The 19,969-nt window shown below is 40.2% G+C and overlaps 1 protein-coding gene across 1 annotated transcript; it reads right to left on the bottom strand.

Annotated features, from left to right (window-relative positions):
* Window positions 1–729: 729 nt before the first annotated feature.
* On the bottom strand, window positions 730–13,839 carry LOC143693326 (uncharacterized). Its single transcript, XM_077173446.1, has 3 exons — window positions 13,574–13,839; window positions 7,272–7,440; window positions 730–1,916 (listed from the first exon to the last, which is right to left on the bottom strand). Exons 1-3 carry the CDS (start codon window positions 13,822–13,824, stop codon window positions 1,842–1,844), a joined length of 495 nt encoding a protein of 164 aa, XP_077029561.1. The 5' UTR covers window positions 13,825–13,839; the 3' UTR covers window positions 730–1,841.
* Between the last annotated feature and the right edge of the window lie 6,130 nt (window positions 13,840–19,969).

Raw genomic sequence — 19,969 nt, 5'->3', positions numbered from 1 at the left:
TGGCCTTTTCATTGTTTTTGGAGAGCTCCTGAATAACACACTATGTAAGAGACAGCTACCAATGGTATTCTATTTCTCTGAAATTAAAAACCAATTTCAAGGGTAGCAACAACTCTGTCCAGCAAAATAATTTACCATCATGAGTTGTTTCTCTTTTTAGACTTTGTTTTCCTTGAGCAATGAGTAAGCACTGATTTTAATTTCTCAAGCATTAAGAAAATTCTTCATCTCAAAGCCTACATTCACCCTGCCTGGGAAAGAACACATACTTTTTTCCAAAGCAACATCATTATTGATTGCACTGTAACAACCAACAACTGCATTACACCTCACATCTCTCTGGGTTCTGGCCACTCACCCCTTCTACCACTGATTCCTTGGAAAAAACCAATGAAAACAAAGGAAAGCAAAGCCTGCAGATTCTAAACCAAGAGGTGACTTGTACCAAAACATAAACGAAACCACCCCAAAACCCAAAGAGCTATTTGTGAAGTTTCTGCTTTTACTGTTTCTTGGGATATTCTAAAAGGACTGGAACCCTCAGCAGTCAACAGCCACATTTAGCTTTCTATGTCACCCTCCTGTGAGTCGTGTTGCATTTTTCCCCCACGATGCAAGTAGCCATAAATAGATGTGGGAATCCAAAAATATGAAATTAGTTTTGTGGGATTTGTTTTCTTTACTTAAAAAGGGATTATGGTTGAAAGAAAGAAAGAAAAAGTCACATCATACAGTACAATATATTTAATTACATTTAGAATTCTCTAGGGAAAAGAAAGATCTGAGCAAATTCACCATCTGAAACAAAACCCAGAGTTTTACAGCACACCAAAATAAAAACACACAGAAATACAGAACTTTCCCAAAGTCAAAGCACAGGATGTATGTTTCCTTTATGCAGCAGCAATCATTGTACACAACAGACATTACTGCCATGTCTGATTAGTAGATATCACAGCAGTCCAGATCCCAGCTACAAAGTACTATGGGGAACAAAAATACATGAGAAGTTTCTTCTCCTACATGTCTATAAACATAAAAATGGCTCTACCTAAGCTACACCACAGCAGGTCCCTTGTTGCCCTGCCCTGGCCCATTTGTGATGGTAAAAACTATCTTTTGCAATCACATCTAGATAACCACTGCTAATGACTCACAGAAGCACATTAGTAAAGTGGGATTTATGCCATCTTTTTTTTCAGTCAAGACTAATTTAAATGATTTGGCAGTACTGCAAACACAATTCAGCATCTCTGGCACTGTTTAGAAAACTGTGATCACAGCTTCACATGTATTAAGACAGGTGGTCATCTGCAAAATTTCATGCTGATGCATCCAAAGAACAAATATCCAGCCAGCCATTTGAACTATGGGTAAAAAGGATGGGTGGGAAAAGAAGATAAGATCCAACAGGGTATGATTAAGCAACTACCCTGTTTCTGAGAGGATAAAATTCCAGCATTAAAAATAGACACAGTGTAATGCCATCTCGAGTGTTGCCTTTTACATTAACAACAAATTAAAAACTAAGACTTCAACAAAATATAGAAGACAACTGGTTTTGATACAAAAATACCTTCTTACAATTATAATTATTATATAAAAATAATCATTTAATTATGTTATCAAACTGCAACAGTGTTTCTCCCCCACCCTCCTCTCTCCTTTTAACTTTGCCTGAAATCAGTTCTCCAATGACAGCAGCAAATCCACTTTGCTTCAGGCATTCTTCTGGCACCAAGAAATGGAAGCAGGGTATCAAGTTAATTAGGAGCATGATATTAAAAGCTGTGTTATCAGCAAATGGAAGGTGCAGACAGCAGCAGATTTTCTGTGACTCTTTATGGGAGAACTTGTCTCCACTTCCATCTGAAAGTCAACATCCAGTGCTCTGAATATGGAAATTCAGTTAAAGCCTGCAGGTCAAACAGCAAGAGATTTCAGATTCAAGCATTTATAAGAGAGAAGGTCCATCTCCAACAGGTAGACTACTGCTGCTACATGGGGCTATACCTTAATTTGTAAGATTTTCACATAGTTGTTAGCAAATCCTTTCCAGAGGAACAATAGGCCAGTCAGCCTGACAGTGCAAACAAATGACAGCATCTTATTTCCAAAGCCTTCCAATGTGTTCCATGTCCATCTCATCACCCACCATCATGCTTTCTAGTACAAATCATCTTCATGGGGACATCACAGATCTCCCACTCCAGTTTAATGCCCCTCCTGTACAGAAAGGAGACTGCTTCACTACTACTCATCTTACCACATTTACTCATTATGTCTGTCATTTCAAGGATTTCCACACTGATCATTACTGCCAGGAACACCCCTCTTGAGCCTAAACTCTGCCTTCATTTCCACCCCTGCTAGCACCCAATGCTGAGTGTTGCAGAGGAATTCAGTATCTGATAAATGCAAAGTCATACACACTCATCAGTACCAAAATATCACTTGCAAGCATGAATACCACAGGAGGTCTCTGGGAAGGGGCTTTTTTTAGCAATTCAACCACACAGACACAGAGTAACAGGTCTAAACAGCATATGGTAGAGTTTCTTTGTGTAAAAATCAGATGGAAAAGAGCAGGATGTGCCTGAAAGGTAACATGGAAAATGGCTTTAGCTGGGCTGCCAGAAAAAGACAAGAGTTATCAACTGTGCTGGTATTTTGGTAAATATAAGCACATTCTATATACACATAGAGGTGCCGTTCCTTTTTCTCCCAGAAAACTTCACTAAATCTTATTGAAGAATATTCAAATGAATTCCCAAAAACATGTAAAACAACCCAACAAAACTATGCAATGTAGGAAGGAAACATGTAGCTTTATCTTCATTTTCAACCTATCCACCCATTACCTTATTCACAGTGCCTGCTCTCAGCTGTGTTCAATACATCTTTTAGGAGAAACCAGGTCTACACCCTGGTTTTCCATCCACAGATTATTTCCAGCCACACCCAACACAACAGGAGAGCACAAATACATCCTGCACCATTCTATCATTCCTCCACTCTTGTCAGCAAGCAATAATTTCAGATAAATGCAAGACTCTATTAGAAAGTACCTCCACTAAACAAAGCAAACTAAAAAAAAAAAAAGAAAAAAATAAAGCTGTTCTCTAAGTTACCCACCTGCCCACTTTATTTAAACACTGTTAATCAAACCCTTCCTACACCACCTTGTAAAAGGGTACAACAGCTGTTCAAAGGCAAACAGGGAGGCAGGTGATGGGATGGGAAAGGGGACTGACTTCCATTTGCCACCATGGGAAGGCTTAGCATTTGGGAAGGTCAGCAAGCAGCTCTTCAGAGACAGAGGCTGACTAGAACCACCTCTGATGCTGCCCAGCCCCCAGGAGGATTGAATGTTTATTTCCTGTGGGATGTTACTCAACTTTGGTTCAGTAGGAAACAAAAAACTCTTTATATCCCATGTACCATGGTACTCAGAGCTACCTGACAGGAAGGACTACATGCCAACATTTTAGTAATGCATCAAACTCCCAGCTTCAAGACAAACTTCAGCCAAAAGTGTTTCACCTTGACAAACAGCCTAACAAAGCACCCTGTCAGAAGCAAAAAGCTGCTCATTTAGACCAAAAGAGTAGACAGTGGTATGTATCTTGCAGCTGATGGAAGCAGCAAAGATGAGATCCAGAATTTGATGTCAGTGTCTCATTGAAGACATAGTCAACTATCAACCATAGCTTTATTTTTTAGTCATCTTTCTTCCTCTCTGGAAATTAATTACATTTGCATACTTCCTTCTACCCACAGGATAGACTTAAAGAAGTTTTCATATTAGTAATCACTGTCACTAAAACCAAAGTAGCTGAGAATATTTTTGGATAACCATGTAAACTGAAATATTATTTTTATATGCATCAGCTAAAATTAATGGTTTTCTTTGATTTAGGTATCTATAGTAGTCAGCATGGGAACCTCATGCTTCACTTCTAAGTTTTCTTTCTTCCTTTCATGCTTTAGTGTGCTGGTTTTGAAAGTAGAACAAATTCTTATAATTTAAAAATTCTACACAGCCTCTGTACTGGACCTTCTAATTTGCACAGTACCTTGAAGTACTGAAATAAAGCATTATTTCAGTATTTTTAAAATTTATTGTGCAGAGAGCTGCTTCTCCTTTCATTTTCCTTCTGAGAAATGCAATTCTCCCAACTTCTAAACTTTTGTGTACTTTCACTTTCTGACTCCTAATTCTGTAAATTCCTAGTACCAAAATTCTCTCATAGTTCCCCTTCCTTATTTTTCTTTTTTTAATCTATTTTAGAGGGTTGTTTTGGTGATTTTTTTTTTTGCTTTTTCAAGTCTTCCTTCTTGCAGCTCTTTATGTTCTCCTGATCTTCAATCACAATACTAGAGTGTCTTCCATTATCTTCTTCCTAGCAATATCATCAAAATGACAAATTATATTTTCCCTATATTATCCATAAACTAACATTAAGGTCTTTTAAAGTCTGTGAGCCTAGAACTCATATATAATCCTGCCAAACTGTCACAGGCAGACCATGCCTCTCAACTTGTGCTCTCCAAGTACCCTTTCTGTTCAGGCATATATCTCTTGCCACCTTCACAGCTTCCCTGTTTCAACTGATCCAAATTCTTGTCTAATCCCAATGTGGAATCATAACTGTAGCAATGACAAAAAAGGGGTCACTGAAAAAAAAAAATCCCATTTTCCTTCTACTTATAGAAGTGACACTTTTCCCTTCTACTTACAGAAGTAACACTTTTATTTTCTTTTTTTTTTTCCAAGCTCTTGCAACATTTTAGGTAAACTGAAGCTCTCCTCCTTCCAGAACCACATAACATTACCCTTCCTAGATGAATGTGTCAAGGACTCTCTAACCAAAATGCTAAACAATAAACAAACAAACAAACAAACAAAAAAGGGAAAGAAAATAGATGGATTTTTAGCACTTCTTAGTTCCTCCAATCCTCAGATCTCACAGTTTAAATTATACCAGCTGTTCACAAGCTCTAATTTATAAATCTCAGCAGCAGGTCTCAGATGGAAAGTATCAGACCAAGGGGAGCACGGGACTGCCACAACATTGCTCCCTCCACGTAATTTTCCTTGGCACCACCCATGTGCTGGGAACCTTAGCCTCAGCAAAAGGTTGCATTTACTGCTCCACTTGGGGTTAGGGTTACCCTTAGGGTTATGGCTGAGATACAAAGCCTGCAGCTCCAGGAACAGTGGAATTACAAAAGGCATGCTAAGTGGAGCTCTCAATTAAAAATAGTAAAATAGCATGCTGTGTGTCACCTGAAATTCTGCTGTTCCTGAAACTCCTCTTGGCTGACTGTATTTTGCTGTGTTTTCTTTTTATAGAATATACAGTCTTCTGGTCATAAAGGATTGCTTGCTTCCAGCTTGAAAGCCTCTTGGCAACACAGAACTCTAACCTGCCATTCACATATTAAGAACAGAATATTTCAAAACACCATGACACAGCTATAACAAATTGAGAACTTGAGACAGAATCAACAAGGCTTTTTTCCATATCTATCTCTAGATCAAGTGAAGCTCTAAGTCCATAGCTCCTGCTGGATGTCTGTGTCTCTATCACTGCTACCACAGCCACTAGTATTTCTAGCAGAAATACAGTTCTTACTGATACTTCTTGGAAAGGGTAATTTCACTAAAATATACACTAGGTCAAACTAACAGGAACGTGTATGCTTGGGTAATCTGTTCTTGCCAAAAGAAACATATTGTAGAAAAGATTCAATCAGAGCATATGTAGTTTCCTCAAGTCTTACAAACTTTGTAAGATGAAGTGTGTCTATTACTAGAAATGAAACACTCTAAGTAATGCTGACAACTTAGATAGCAGTAGCCATACATTTTGGGTTAATGCTCAACAAATGTTTCCTCACGGTTGTTTGAGAAAAGGTACATTACTTGGAAAGAGAAAGGGTTTTGCTAGACATCAAAGCAAAGGTGCACTTCAACATTTCCACTATTCTTACCTAAAGGGGAAGAGAAGGAAAATGTCTGTTTACAGTGAAAGCAGTTCCTCCTTAACACAAGATTTCCCCTATTTTTCTAATGGCCAAGTCACTTAAATGGCATCACTAGTCCCACACTATTTTAAAAACCTCTTATATGCAATTGCATGTCAAACATTATACTGCCATGCCACTGAACAACAGCTGGGATACACAGGCTCCCATGAAGTGAATGAACAGTTTGTAAAGCACTTTCTAATTGTTCAGCACAAGAGGAGCAATCAGAAGGTGGGACCAGTAGCATCTGAGCCTGTAACTACGCCTGCTCAACACCACTTCTTAAATGACTATTCTTTTCACTTGCTTACATTTTTCCAAAGTGTGTGCCCAGAAATTTTTCATGCTGAGTGTTTGTCTCAGACTGGTTTTTAAAGAACAATCATCAGTTTCAGCTCAAACAGTTCAGTTGGTACCAAGAGTAAGGTCTAAAGAAAAAATATTTTGCATAATATGAAAAGAAACCAAAAACAACCAACTGTAAGTATTTCCTTTCTATTGTAATCCTTTAAAAAGTCACAGTAAACACAGATCCAGTAGAGGTTAATTCACAACTAAAATCTCCAAAGATGCCAAAATAATGAGCACTCTTGATTTCCACAGGTATCATAGCTGCACATGCACTGTCTTACAGGCACCCCAAGAGGTTCAGAAGACAGTGCCTCATAATAATCATTGAACATTTGGCTAAATATTGAACTTGGCCAACAGAACCTGTATTTCTACAACAAGCCTTCAGGGATAAGAAAGAAATATCAAATTCAAAAACACAGGTAAAAATGGCCAAACCAAAGGAGCAGAAAAAGTAACTGAAGAGCAATACTGGCAAGTTGTCAGAAGACCAGGACTGATGTTTGGAGCCAGAAATAAAATCAGAAACATTTTGGCTGAGAGGAATCTTTGCAGTAAAGAGCTGGGAAATTGCCAAAAATGAGCAGACCAAAGAGATGGGATAAGTAGCATAAGGAGAATAACCAAAGGGAGTAGTCTAAACTAGTGCAAGGAGGCTGGGAACCATCTCAGAATGGGAGAGATAATGGACACAGATTTCCAGGGAGAACCAGCAGAAAGAATAAAGTACCAACTAGCTTGGGTGTCCAACTCAAGACTCCCATGATTCAACATTGCAACTATGCAGCCTTTTACATAATATATGCAGTAATATATGGGAGGGGTTAGATGAAACTGAAACCAGATCTTACATCAGGCACACAAAATCTGAGAAATATTGTACTAACCAATGGCAAAAGGAAAATTTTCAGACTTGCCTTGCACCACACAGAAACTCTGAGGAGTGGTAGGGTTGTGTCACAGGCCTCTGGAAGGATGCAGCTCTCAATTAAAAAAACAATTTTGTCCTCCTCTTCCTTTAATCTCTTGCTTTGAAGGCTGTACAACTTCCAATTTCTGCAACAAATAAAGCTGTTACACTCACTGATAGTCACAGTGAGTTCATCCCCATCAGAACAGTTCATCCCCAGATTAGACCCCTCCCGTGCACTAAACACAGCAAGAGAAAAGTAGATCATCTAACTAAAGATTTAGCATCATTGGAATCTACAAGGCTAAACTGTGGCTACATAGATTGCTCTTTTAAGACAGCTCTTTTGACAGCAGTGTGGGTCATTTGCAGTATAAAATGCTCTATTCATGCCTCTGAACTGTCACGTTTATATGGAACAGCATTGCTTTCCATTATGGCAGGGAACCAGTTCCAAACACCTCTCCCAGTCTCAGGAATAATGATGGGTGGTCCACCCACACTTTGGGAGTAGAAGTTATGATCACTGCAAAACCTTGAGGACTGTGTTCATCCATGTTCATAGAAATATGTGACTGGACAACAAAGCAAGTTTGTGAGCCCACAGGGAGTTAAGTGTCACAGGCCAAAGGCTTCTAGCTGTGACACCATCTTTTAAACATACATATATAAAAAATATTTATAAGGCTTTTCTACTGAAATTAGTATCTACTGGTATCATATTAATTGTTGCTGTAACTGTCTGTGTGATACTGTACATTTCTGAACTTTAAAAAGTGACCCATAAAAGCTGTAAGCCAAGAGATAATTCTCTTGTGCAGATAATGTCTATTCTCAAAAACGGAAATGCTGAGAAATGTTCTACAGACTTCTGGACTTGGACAGGAAGACTTATGCCAGATTTTACATTTTACGTGTAGCATCTTCTACAAAACAACATGTGGGACCTTTTTAAAAAAAAATATGCAATGTACAGTAAGTTTTGATATTTACACAACTGTTATCAGAATTAACAGTGTACTAGCACTGAGCACTTTCTGGTAAAAAATATAACAGAAAAATGTCACTAAGAGCTCGGCAAGTAGCTCTGGTGACTGAACATATTACCACACTGCTGTTCAAGTTTACAGCCTCCCAAGCAAAGTCAATGGACCAGATCCAGTGAACACTCTTCAGAAATGTCAAGCCAACATTTTAAATCAAGCCACTGAACTTTGCACTGAAGTTGCTGAAGCGTAGGGACACATTTCGTTCCACCTGCCCTGCTGTGGGAGGCAGTAGTTTCCAGCCTAATGAAGGTAAAAAGTAGCTACATGATTGAAAGAATTGTTACTTGCAAGAGAAAATGTAGGTGGGTAAGGGGGAAAATTAAAAAAATTTAAATCTTTAGACATTTTTAGAGATCAATAGTTACTCTATTTATCACAACACAAACACCATCCCCACTCCCAGGTTGGTTTTTGAAAGAGCACTGTGAAAAATTAGAGGCTTAGCAAACTATGAAAAATTATTCTCTTAACACTGGTCATCACAGAGAAAATGTAGAGAAAGAGCTGGAAAAAGAACAGAAGAGACTCCAAGCAGGCCAAGTATTTTTAAAATACCTGATACAAAGTCATTTCATTCTGAAGTGTTATTGTAACTCTTAAAGACTGGACAATCATTTAAAAATTCTTCTTAAGTTTGAATCCAAGCTTCAGACTGCCAAGGGTTAGGACTTGAACCAAACACAAACAGGAATTATAGAAAGATCCAATGGCTAACCTTAGCAGTAAACCCAGCACTGCATTGCAATACAAATAGACTTAACAACAGAGAATGAGTGGAAGAACAAATTCTCATCAAATCTCTGTGTGTCCACTCCTAGCTGTAATTCCCACATTAGAGACTTGTTTTACTCATGGCAAGGAGAAAATCCAGGTATCAAATTCCTTCTAATCACATTTCATTTTGCTGGAAGGAACTTAGAGAAAACTCAGTGATACAACAGAGTAGAGCCAGGTAAAACAGTTTTTCAAGCACAGAGTTTAATCTGGGCTTCTTAGGCCTTGCATAGAAGGTGGGAACTGAGCATGTGCAGAGGCATTCACAGGAACTGGTTATAGTTGCAGGATTCTGCATGGTTTGCAACACTGCAGTAAGGGTACCTTAACAATAAACTGTCCCAAGGAATTGAAGTGTGCTGTTTCCAAAGATTTGCAACATCTGTACATACATGCTTCCTATAATTAGTCATACAGTAGGAAGAATAATTATTCTTCTAAAAGTTTAGATGCATGGTAACACATATTATTTTGTTAAGGAAGATTAAAATACCCGTGCCTGTGAGAGCTGATGGCCCCAACAGCTCTAAAACATCTTACCTAGCAATGGGAGTTAGCAGCACACAAACCTTGTAGCAGGCCTCTGTCTGCAGGTTCTCACTCAGAGTGACATAGCCCCACTTGCTTCCCATATGCTCAGATTCAGGATGCATTTGCCAGGGAAGCCCAGCCATAAAGCCCAGCCCCTGCTGTTGCATCCCCCCCAAGCACACCCCAGCTAGATACAGGTTTGGGATACGTCCAGATTTTTTTCAGAAATTACAGCTCCAAAGTGCTCCACTGGAAAATGCTACAAAACCTTGATGAGAAACATACTGGATGAATTTTTCCTATCTCTATCTGTCCTCCTTCCTGTACTGTCTTATCCTCTACACTCATTTCCCTTCACATCCCTCCTCTATATCCCCACTCCTTTTCTCCTATGCTATCCCTTTCACCTCACTTGGTTACCTCCTTCACAAGGAGGTAATCTGCTCTGTCTGCAGCAAACTGGAAGAACACAGCTGTATTTAGAGAGAAGCAACTCACACACAACAGGCTTCTCTGTCAGCACACCACAGCAGCAGATGCACAAACAAGATGCAGGCATTTGTGAGATATACAAGAACATTGAAGGGCACAAGTGGGCCAGGTCTAAATGTAACAGCTCAAGAATGTCAATGCTTTTTTGAAAATATCCTGCTGGTTTCATACAAGGTCTTAGCAGTATCTCACTGCTGTACATAATGAGTATTTTCAGTGAATACTGACACACATTTACAAACCTCTGTTGCAGAGAAATCTTTGGTCACATTCTACAAGCTGGACAGAAAGTCTTCCTCACCTAAGGTCAAGATCCCAACTTGCCTGGAAATTTGGGGGAAAACTACGTTACTCTCTCATATATCATCAAGATGGTTTTAGCTAAGTTAGGATGTACCTTGGTACTTCAATTTTCCAGTTCACTATTTATTGCATATTTGGTTAAATCATCATAAATTCAAGAATTTCACACTCAGTGGAAGTCCAGAAACAGCCCTCTTGGTGAGTGAATATACTTCACTGCAAGCTTCAAATACTGTTTTCAGGAAACGCTAATATATTTCTATAGTACTGGCACCTGCCTTTCCTCTGTGAGAGACCAAAGTGGCTGGATTGATGTGCTGACAGAAGCACAATGTCCACCTGTGTTGGCTCAGGCAATGTCATTAACTTCATGGAACAGGGAAAAGAGAGCAGTAATTGCCGGGAAAGCCTGGAGTGTTTGCCTTATCTCCTGGATACCTCCCTTACCGTGTACAACACAAACCACAAAGACTATGACCCTACCACTCCCCTGTGCAGTCAAGACATGCCCTCCTCTCAGTCATGCCCTGAATTGACAATGTTCCTGTCATTTTCTGTACTTCAATTGATTTGCTCCTCATTGTCGACCTGCTTTGTCTTGATTGTGACATGGTTTTGCCTCACGTGCCTCCAGCCTGTGGTGACACTTCCCACAGCAAGCAAAGCACTGCGGAGAACAGAACACAGGAAGCAAAGGAAGGAAGGCAGCGGTAGCAGGAGGTGCCTGTGAAGCAGAAAAGGGAAATGCCACCTTCTATCTGAGAGCCAGAAGAATCAACTTCATCTGTAGAAAAGAGCTTGCTGTATTAGATAAAGCAACAATAGGTGTGATTTAAATACTTTTGAGTCTATGCCTATCTGCCTGACAGATGTGCATGAAGTAGATACACCCTAAAGCTTTCTTCTTCCAAGGTCAACAACATTTTTCAGCAATGTTTCTGCAAAGGATGTCTGTTTGAGATTTAGGTAGATAATCCAACAATGGAGAGGAAATTCAGTTTATCAGACAAGAAACGGGAAGGGAAGTAGCAAGCAGAAGCAAAGAACGTGTAAGACAGAGCTCTGAGCTGTGCTGCCTGTACTATTTGATCTCCCATCTCTCTTCAAATACAACAGGTAGAGGTTTCAAATATTATGTCCGAGCCAGGCAAATGCTCTTCATATCCAGTCAAGAAATGGGTTTTTTTCCAACAGAGATATCTACAAAGGGGGTCCTAAACATATCATATTCTAACAGTGCATCTTACACACTAGCAATTGGGCAATTAAAATTTGCTGTAGCAGAGCACAGCCCAAAAGCCTGAATTAAATCTTAACAAGGAAACAAGAACCGAAAGGGGATCCTTGGCCTTCTCATTTTCTTTCCTAATTCTAATAAAATAATACATAGACTAAGGAACCAGAACATACAGGAAACAAAGCAGTTATTTCTCCTAGCAGTCAGGTCACAGAGAGAACCTCTATTTAATACAGCATCGGTACAATCAAACTGGACTTGAACAGATCTAAGAGATGATTAATGACATCCAACCCTCAATATATCTGAGACCTTAAGACTGAAAATTCTGCTACCTGAGAAGGGGTACAGCCTTTAGTCTCAACTGACAGCAAATTAGACAGATGTAAAATAAGCAAGTTTCTGCAGAGGTGTTATCATTGTCTTCAGTAAGGGAGCCCAACACCCTCTGAAGATCACATGGTTCTTTTGCCACACTTTGGCAGGGTTCTTTGTTTCTCCATGGCTCCCTGCAAGCTACCACCCACTACAGATTAAGTTAAAATTAGCTCATTAAAAATAAATTAAATCAGAAGCAAATGTATCTAGCAAAATATATACAGCCTGGATACAGATACTTAGATACTTGAAAACAGCACTGAAATCATGATTTGCTATCAACTTAGTACTGCAGCAGGGAACAGTGAGTAAAAGAGGTCACATCCACCTCAAAGTTTGAAAGTGCCAGAACTTCTAAATTTAAGAACACTGAATGTCAAGTTCCTGCCAAAAATACATATGCACCCCCCGCCATTTGCTCCCACCTAACATTTGCATAAGAGAGTCAGAGATACTTGTGAAAAAATTGGCAAGATACTGCATTCTCTGAGTTCCTAGAAGCAAGGCGGTCCACTGAATTAAGATCTTCAGAAGCAGGAAGAAAAACTTAATAAGCTTTTAATTAAGAGCTCTTGTGAAAAGCATTAGCAAACAGTAGTTCTGCAGTGAGAAACTGCAAAGTAATCTTATTTTCATCACAACAGGGTTTTCTAGAATTTGAGGGCAGAGACAAAGATGAGTCTCTGCCTCTTGTTGCTTAAGAAGTAACCCAGCAAGACCCTCCCAGCTGGGTCTCTACTGCCAGCCTGGACAAGCTCAACAGCAGAGGCTTCTGCAGAAGGATGATACTGGCCTGTGGAGGGAGGGCTTCTGTCAACACCGTGCTGGACCACGCAGGCAAAATCCCCTCTAGTGTCTCTGCAGTCCAAACTGGGCTCTGATCAGCATATATTGACTTTACTCATGGTATGGGGGGAATGTATGCCACTGGGCTAAAGCTTCAAGTTCATTCTTAGCGCTGCTCCGCGAAACCCACATAAGACGGATGATGGTGCATCAGTACTGCAAAGGCATTTCTACCATATTTCACAACCATATTCCAGCTCAATAAATAGGCAAAAATCTGAAATATGCACCAAACTAAACACACAATCTGCTTCCTTTTAAGGCTTCTCAACATGGAAAAGGAATCGTGAAGCCCGGCCTGTAATAAATTAGGGGAGGTTAAACATCATCCCTGTGTTCGCTGTCTCGCTCCCGCGTCCCCCCGGAGGCGGCGGCTGTTTACGCGCTGTCCCTTCCACACACGCTGTTTCCGCGCACCGCCGCAGCCCGGCACGGCTCGGGACGAGCCACAGCGAGGGCCGAGCGCGCACAGACAGAGTCGGCAGCGCTGCCCGTGACAGCGCCGGCGACCGAACCGGGCGGGCAGGGCCTCCCCAAGATGGGGGCTCGGCCATGCCTGCCCGGCGCGGGGCCGCCTTCCGCCGCAGCTGCACGACCCCGCCGCGCTCGGCGCTCGCCCCGCGCCTTCTCCCGCTGCCCCCCGCTCCGCGGCCGGCGCCCATCGCTCACCTCCGCACCGCGGCTCGCCGGGCACCGCCCCGCGGCAGCCACCAGCCCCGCGCCCCCAGCGGCTCCGGCGCCCGCCCGCTCTGACGGCGCCGGGAGAGGCGGCCCCGCCCCGGCCCTGGCCCGGCCCCCTGCGGCCTCAGCCGGGCCGGCATCGCCCGCCCGTCCCTCCTGGAACGGCAGCGCTTCGGGCTGCCCGCGCCGACTCCGGAGGATCCAAAAATATAGAAACTAGAATTGTCTTGTATCTTCATCTGCAGTTAAGCACCAGAGACAGAAGAAATTCTTCCTAATGTCCAAACTAAATTTCCCCATGCCCAGCTTATCACTACGTCCTTTTGTCTTGTCGCTGGTTGCCTGAGGGTAGAGGCGAACTCCCACCCAGCTACAGCCTCTTTTCAGGTGGCTGTAGAGAGCACTGAGGTCACCCCCGAGTTCCCTTTTCTGCAGGCTAAACAGCCCCAGCTCCCTCAGTTGCTCCTCACAGGACTTGTGCTCCACACCCTTCACCAGCTCCATTGCCCTTCTCTGGACGTGCTCCAGCACCTCACTGCTTTTCTTGAATTGAGGGGCCCAAAACTGGACATAGTACTCAAGGTGTGACCTCACCTGTGTAGAGTACAAGGGAAGAATTACTTCCATAATCTTGCTGCTCACACTGGTACATTTTAGCATGTTTCCACCATCCATCCATCCATCCATCCATCCATCCATCCATCCATCCATCCATCCATCCATCCATCCATCCATCCATCCATCCATCCATCCATCCATCCATCCCTCCCTCCCTCCCTCATTCTCCACAACTGAAGTTGTTTGATAGCTGTCTCACTCACATGCATGTGATGAAATTGCTGTGTAGCCTGAGACTGGGTTCCATTTCTTAACCAATTTCTGTATCCCACTATTATCAATGAGGGATTTATAGTGCTCAGGCAACATTAAGAGTCATTTGAAAGAATGTAGGAAGTGGTCAAAGTCCAGCTCTGGCTCATTCTGTTATTTTTACATGGTGCACAAAAGCCATGTGCTTTTGTGTAACACAGGTTACTAACAAGTTACCTTGTGGGAACTCCCAGGAGGGAGGTTAGGGGGAAAGACTCTGAAGTGGGGAATCAGTGAGCCATAGACACACTTGTCTGGATGCCTCCAGCCAGCTGGGCATGGCCTGCAGAGGACTGCTGCCAAGAACCAGCTGAGTCAGTCCCAATGCTGCTCCAGAGTAAGAATTTTAATTTGCCTGTTGCAGTTCCCTCATGCTGGAAGCTGCCAGCTGAAGTCCCCAGTATAATCTAAGCTGGGATAGAGAAGCTAGGAGAGGCAGATTGAATTTTTCATTTTTCTTTCTGCATGTCATTGGTGAAATGCCATGAAGGACTCCCTGCTTCAAAATCACATAGAATTTATAGAGAGGAGGTGTTTTTAATGCATAGTCAAACATGCATAATTTTTCACATTTACCCTTGCCCATCATTTAGCACAAAGCTAATGAACCCTGCCACATTTTTTAGCAAAGAGACAGAAAATAAGAGTTCTTCTGCATACCATGCAAACTTAAAGCCATCCTTGCATAAAAATATTAAATATACTTGGTGAAAACAAGCTGGAAAGCAAGTAGATCTTGTCACTAGCACCTTTCAAATTAAATACAGATCCTGACAAAAAAAAATAAATCAAGAGTTTATTTACAGCTGATGACATTATTAATCATCATCAACCAAAGTACTACCTTTGTAAACAGCAGACTTGGACAGCTCCCCACCAAGGACTCTGGAAGAACAAGGTTTACTATTGATATTCATTTAGTATTTGATTTTGTTCATTTGATACTATTGATATTCATTTAGTATTAGGGAATCAAAACAGCACTAAAACCCAAGGGACCAGAAGGGCCTCACATTGCACCAGTGTTGGAGGATGTGGAAAATCACCATGTTATTTGTGGGCAGAGCAGTCTGAATTACCCAGGGCAAAATACAAGAAAATCCAGCAAGCTAGGAATGGATATGCTTGAGAGGTTTTTCATTTATTTAATTTTTTGTTAGATTATGTTTTCCTAATCTATATGTAACAAAACCTCACAAATAGAGGGGAGTTGTATTTCAGCAGAGTACTTAGAGAGCTGCTCGGGGACCATTACCAGCTTTAAAATTATTTCACATTTTCTTCAAAGGTGTGTACATACATATAAACTCAATGCCAATTGTATTTGTGGACAACCCAACACCTGACAGTAGTGAACAAAAGAACTGGGCCATCACATACAAGTTCTGGAACAGATGACAAAGCATGCTGTTCAAAACTTCTATTATTCTTCAATGGCCACATGTCAGGTTATAAATCCAGGAAAAGAACAAAAAGCTACACCCTGGAAAAACAAGCCATACACTGGGAAAACATCAGAGTGAAAAACTACTGACTCTGAAAAAGGCATCAGGGTCAAAAGGGACAGGGAATTGAACACAAGATCTCAACACAGTGTGTTAAGTGACAAAATGTGACACTCATCTTGGAAGCACAATCAATAGTGTAAAAAGAAAGCAGGGGTTTTACCTGTACAGAGATCAATGAAAAAATCAGTAATAGAGGTTTATCTCCTTCCTAAAAGAAGATTGCAAATTTCCCCCCTGTGATGGGACTAAGGAAGACAGGTATAACACAAGTCACAAGTTTGGGAAGTCAATCCACGCATTTCATTGCATCTTTTTCTTTTTGATTTTTTAACTTTCAAATGCTTTACAGCAGGAAAGCATAAGATACTACTAAACTCTTTGAAGAGCCATCCTTTCTTCTTCTCCCAGAAGTAAAAACTGAAGTCAAATTCTAATCATAAGACAGACATGCTCTTTCTACAGAGGGATTACTGGCTATTGAAATATTCTATCAAGAGAAAACATAATCAGATTTTATGCCATTTTCAAGAGCTGATGCCTTTCTCTGGCATAAAAAGCTTCACAGAAAGTCAGACTAGATGAAAGGTGCCTTTCCTTAACTACTAATATAAAGCAGGAAGGGACCTGAATGTCCAGTCTCAGCTGATAAAGGGTTATATGGAGTTTTTGCCCACAAATTGAGCAACACAAATTTTTACATATCCAATAATCAATCCCCTCAATGCACTATTTACTCTCATCTTCCTCAGCATGCCAACAATCCAACAACTTGTAACAGATTTCTTCCCATTCGGAGCTCCAGAAATCATCCTGCTATGAACCTTAGTGAGGTACAGCTGCTACAGAACCAAAAGCTTGAGAAAACAGCTAATAAATACTAGACCTTTGTGACCTCAGAAAGACTTCAAAACTTTCCCCACTAAAAAAACCTCAAAAGTTCCTGTCACATCACAAATTGACTACGAAATGTTCATATTCCTCTTCCTTGCAGTGGTAATGAAAGATAACACAATACAATTTTACAGTAGCACAATTTATCATTAGAACTTATGAATTATGAGCAAATTTCTGCTTTGCTATTTTTCCATGGCTCCTTTTAAAGCAATAGTAGCAATATTGTAGATTTTTAAAATCCTGTTCTAGGTCACAGAGATTTATTTGTATCATTTCCTCTGTTACTAAAAAATTTTTAGGGAAATGATTCCATTCTATTTCACTGCAGCCCATTAGTACCTATAGGCTAGCCAAAAAAGAATATTGCATATGAAAGCTTCCATAAGGACATACCAATCTCAGCTTGATACAAAAATATATTTCCAATGTTCAGCTACTAAAATCCATCATTACTTGAAATATATCACCTTCTACTGACCTAATTAAGCAACTGTTAAAATGCTAACCTTTTTGCTTCTTCCATTTTCAGTGTTCAAGAACATTATAAATGAACCTTCAGGAAGTCCTGAAAATAAAGCATAGTCCACTTCAAGAAGCTGCTCTCTATGTTTACAGAATTTTCTCCGTACAGACTGTCAACCAAGTAATTGTGAAGTGTGCAACTTACAGAAATAGCCAGTCAATGATTTTCTGAAGATATCTGCAATAAAATCATGCCAGAGACAGAAAATTCAGCAGGCAGATTTGGAAAAAGAAAAATGAGAAAGGATCTTGAGGTTTCTGGCTATTATTCTGTCAACTACAACTTATGACTGGAATTAAGCTGTTGTGCTCTTCAGCTTTAGACAAGAAACATATTTACAATAAATACATATATTCTAAATGACCACATATCAAGGCAGCATAAAATTCATCATGTTAACAAAGCTGCTACAGTTCTGTATTTGTAAATTTTCTAACCACAGGCTTGAACAACAGATATTGCTTACCACCTACATTCTGTGGCTGCATTTTTAGATAATGACTTCATTTAATGCTGCTCTTATGAGTAGAAGGTGTCAATCTAGTTTGTTCCAGGCTTTCACTGAAAACATATAATTTTAAATGTTTTCTTTGAAAAAAAGCATCTCATCCAACCTGCTACTCCAGAAACTTGAAGAAGTGAAGAGAGACTAGACAACCAATTCTTTATGCCACCCAGTGAATAGTGAAGCCCTTTATAATATAAATGCACCCAGTCTGCGTGCAGAAAATATTTCAAAAGTGAGGGCTTCATAAAGATACTTTGTCTTTGCTTCTGAGAGGCACATCTTATATTCTAGACATGTGATACTCTTTAAACACCAACCCCTTTCTCTCACTTTTCAAGGTACATACACATGGGCCTTCGTTGAACAGACTCATATGCTTATCACTCTGTAGTGACTTGAAACAACAATTAACAGCCTAAAGAATTTTTAGAGTAAATGACCACAGCCTATTTTTTATCATCATAAACATGTGAGCAGTTCTGCAATGTGTGCTTACAGCTCTGTAAATAGAACCATGTTTGCAGGATTGGACCGCAGAGAGAACATTTAAGTTGCTGAAGCAGCATCTTGTAACACACACACGCCCTAACACTGACAGAGCCACAGCCAGGGACATCAGTCTCGGCAGCATTTAGCACCCTCTGACTCTCCATCATGGAAAATGAATGAGAGGAATGAGAGCAGCAGGGAGGTCCTTGCAAACTCTGTTCTTTACTTATTCAACACAAATTATTAGCACTGCTTATATTTGGGATTCTGAAGCTAGTATTAGCCTTTTGGCACCATGCCAACCATTGGGCCTCAACAACTCAATTTCAGAAATCCCCTCTTGCAAAATCTACCAAAGACTAGAAACATGCATTTGTTTTAGTAAAAGTCAGTAATGTAGCACAAGGCATGAAACAAAAACATCAATATATTTAAATAAAAACATTTTGTGCATTAGGGAAAAAGCTGTAATCAAATGCATAGGACTTAGGGCATTAATGAAATGAATTATTTTTCTCAAAGGAGCATTAATATCTCTCGAGTAGGTCAGTGCTCAAAGTCCCAAGACAATTATATAATTACTTATCTTTAGATAGAGTATTATGTTACACAATATTGGAATTGAATAAGTCTCTTGAGCAAATCAGTATTTTGATTCCTGTTACAGTATTTTCATACTGTCCTAGGTAGTTTAGTGAACCATTAGGAAGTTTTGACACTAACATTCTATTGGATCAAATAATACATGTGTTCTGTTAATTATTAAATCCATGAATATCCAATAGATTTCATTTTAACACTTGATCTCCACTGGATCAAGCTGATTACTAGAAACAACTATGTGTCTGTCTATGATGTAGCAATGTTATTGCTCCCTTCCAAAAGGAGTTGCTGCAGCACCAACAGGAGAGGCTTAGTGATTATGGCTGAGAAAGGAACAAAGATCACTTGAACAATCAACCTACAAACCCATGCATTAGGACATACCATGAAAGAGTCCTTGACTACCAAACTCACATACCATTCCCACTCCTCTCTCCAACTGACATTTAAATACCTGCCATCTGGCTTTATATTTATTTTTAGTACCTTTTTTGTTTTTCCCCATGGAAAAGGCTTGTGAGCAATACTTTGGAATTAGAGTGTTAAGATAAAAATACTCTTACAGACATAAATCATCATTTTAGTGCATGTAAAAAGATAATATGGTAAGTAGGCTGTGGAAAACAAAGGATGCTTACAGCACTTGAACAAATGAACTAGCTTCCACATGATCAACAGAACACAAAAATGTGAAATCAGAGTTAATTTAGGTAAAATAAAGTCCTACACACACAAGGAATACAAACATTCTCTGACTCACTACAGAACAGTTGCTTAAGACAGACAAAATGAAATAGTCAACATGTGCTCAATCACTGAAGTCATCAGTTTTAGAAACAAAAAGCATTGCATACATCTGTTCAGACTGAATGTGTATCAGACACTTGGCTATAAATTCAGCCAAGAAAAGAATTTACTATGGCTCTCTCCCCTCTCACTATTTCCTCATCTTGCTTCTAATCGGCTAGTCTGATTTGAGTTTCCACATG

The sequence above is a fragment of the Agelaius phoeniceus genome, chromosome 2, assembly GCF_051311805.1.
Source record: "Agelaius phoeniceus isolate bAgePho1 chromosome 2, bAgePho1.hap1, whole genome shotgun sequence".
Classification (NCBI taxonomy): Eukaryota; Metazoa; Chordata; class Aves; order Passeriformes; family Icteridae; genus Agelaius; species Agelaius phoeniceus.
The sequence above is the reverse complement of the archived record's forward strand: the minus strand, read 5'-3'. Positions and strand labels throughout refer to the sequence as shown.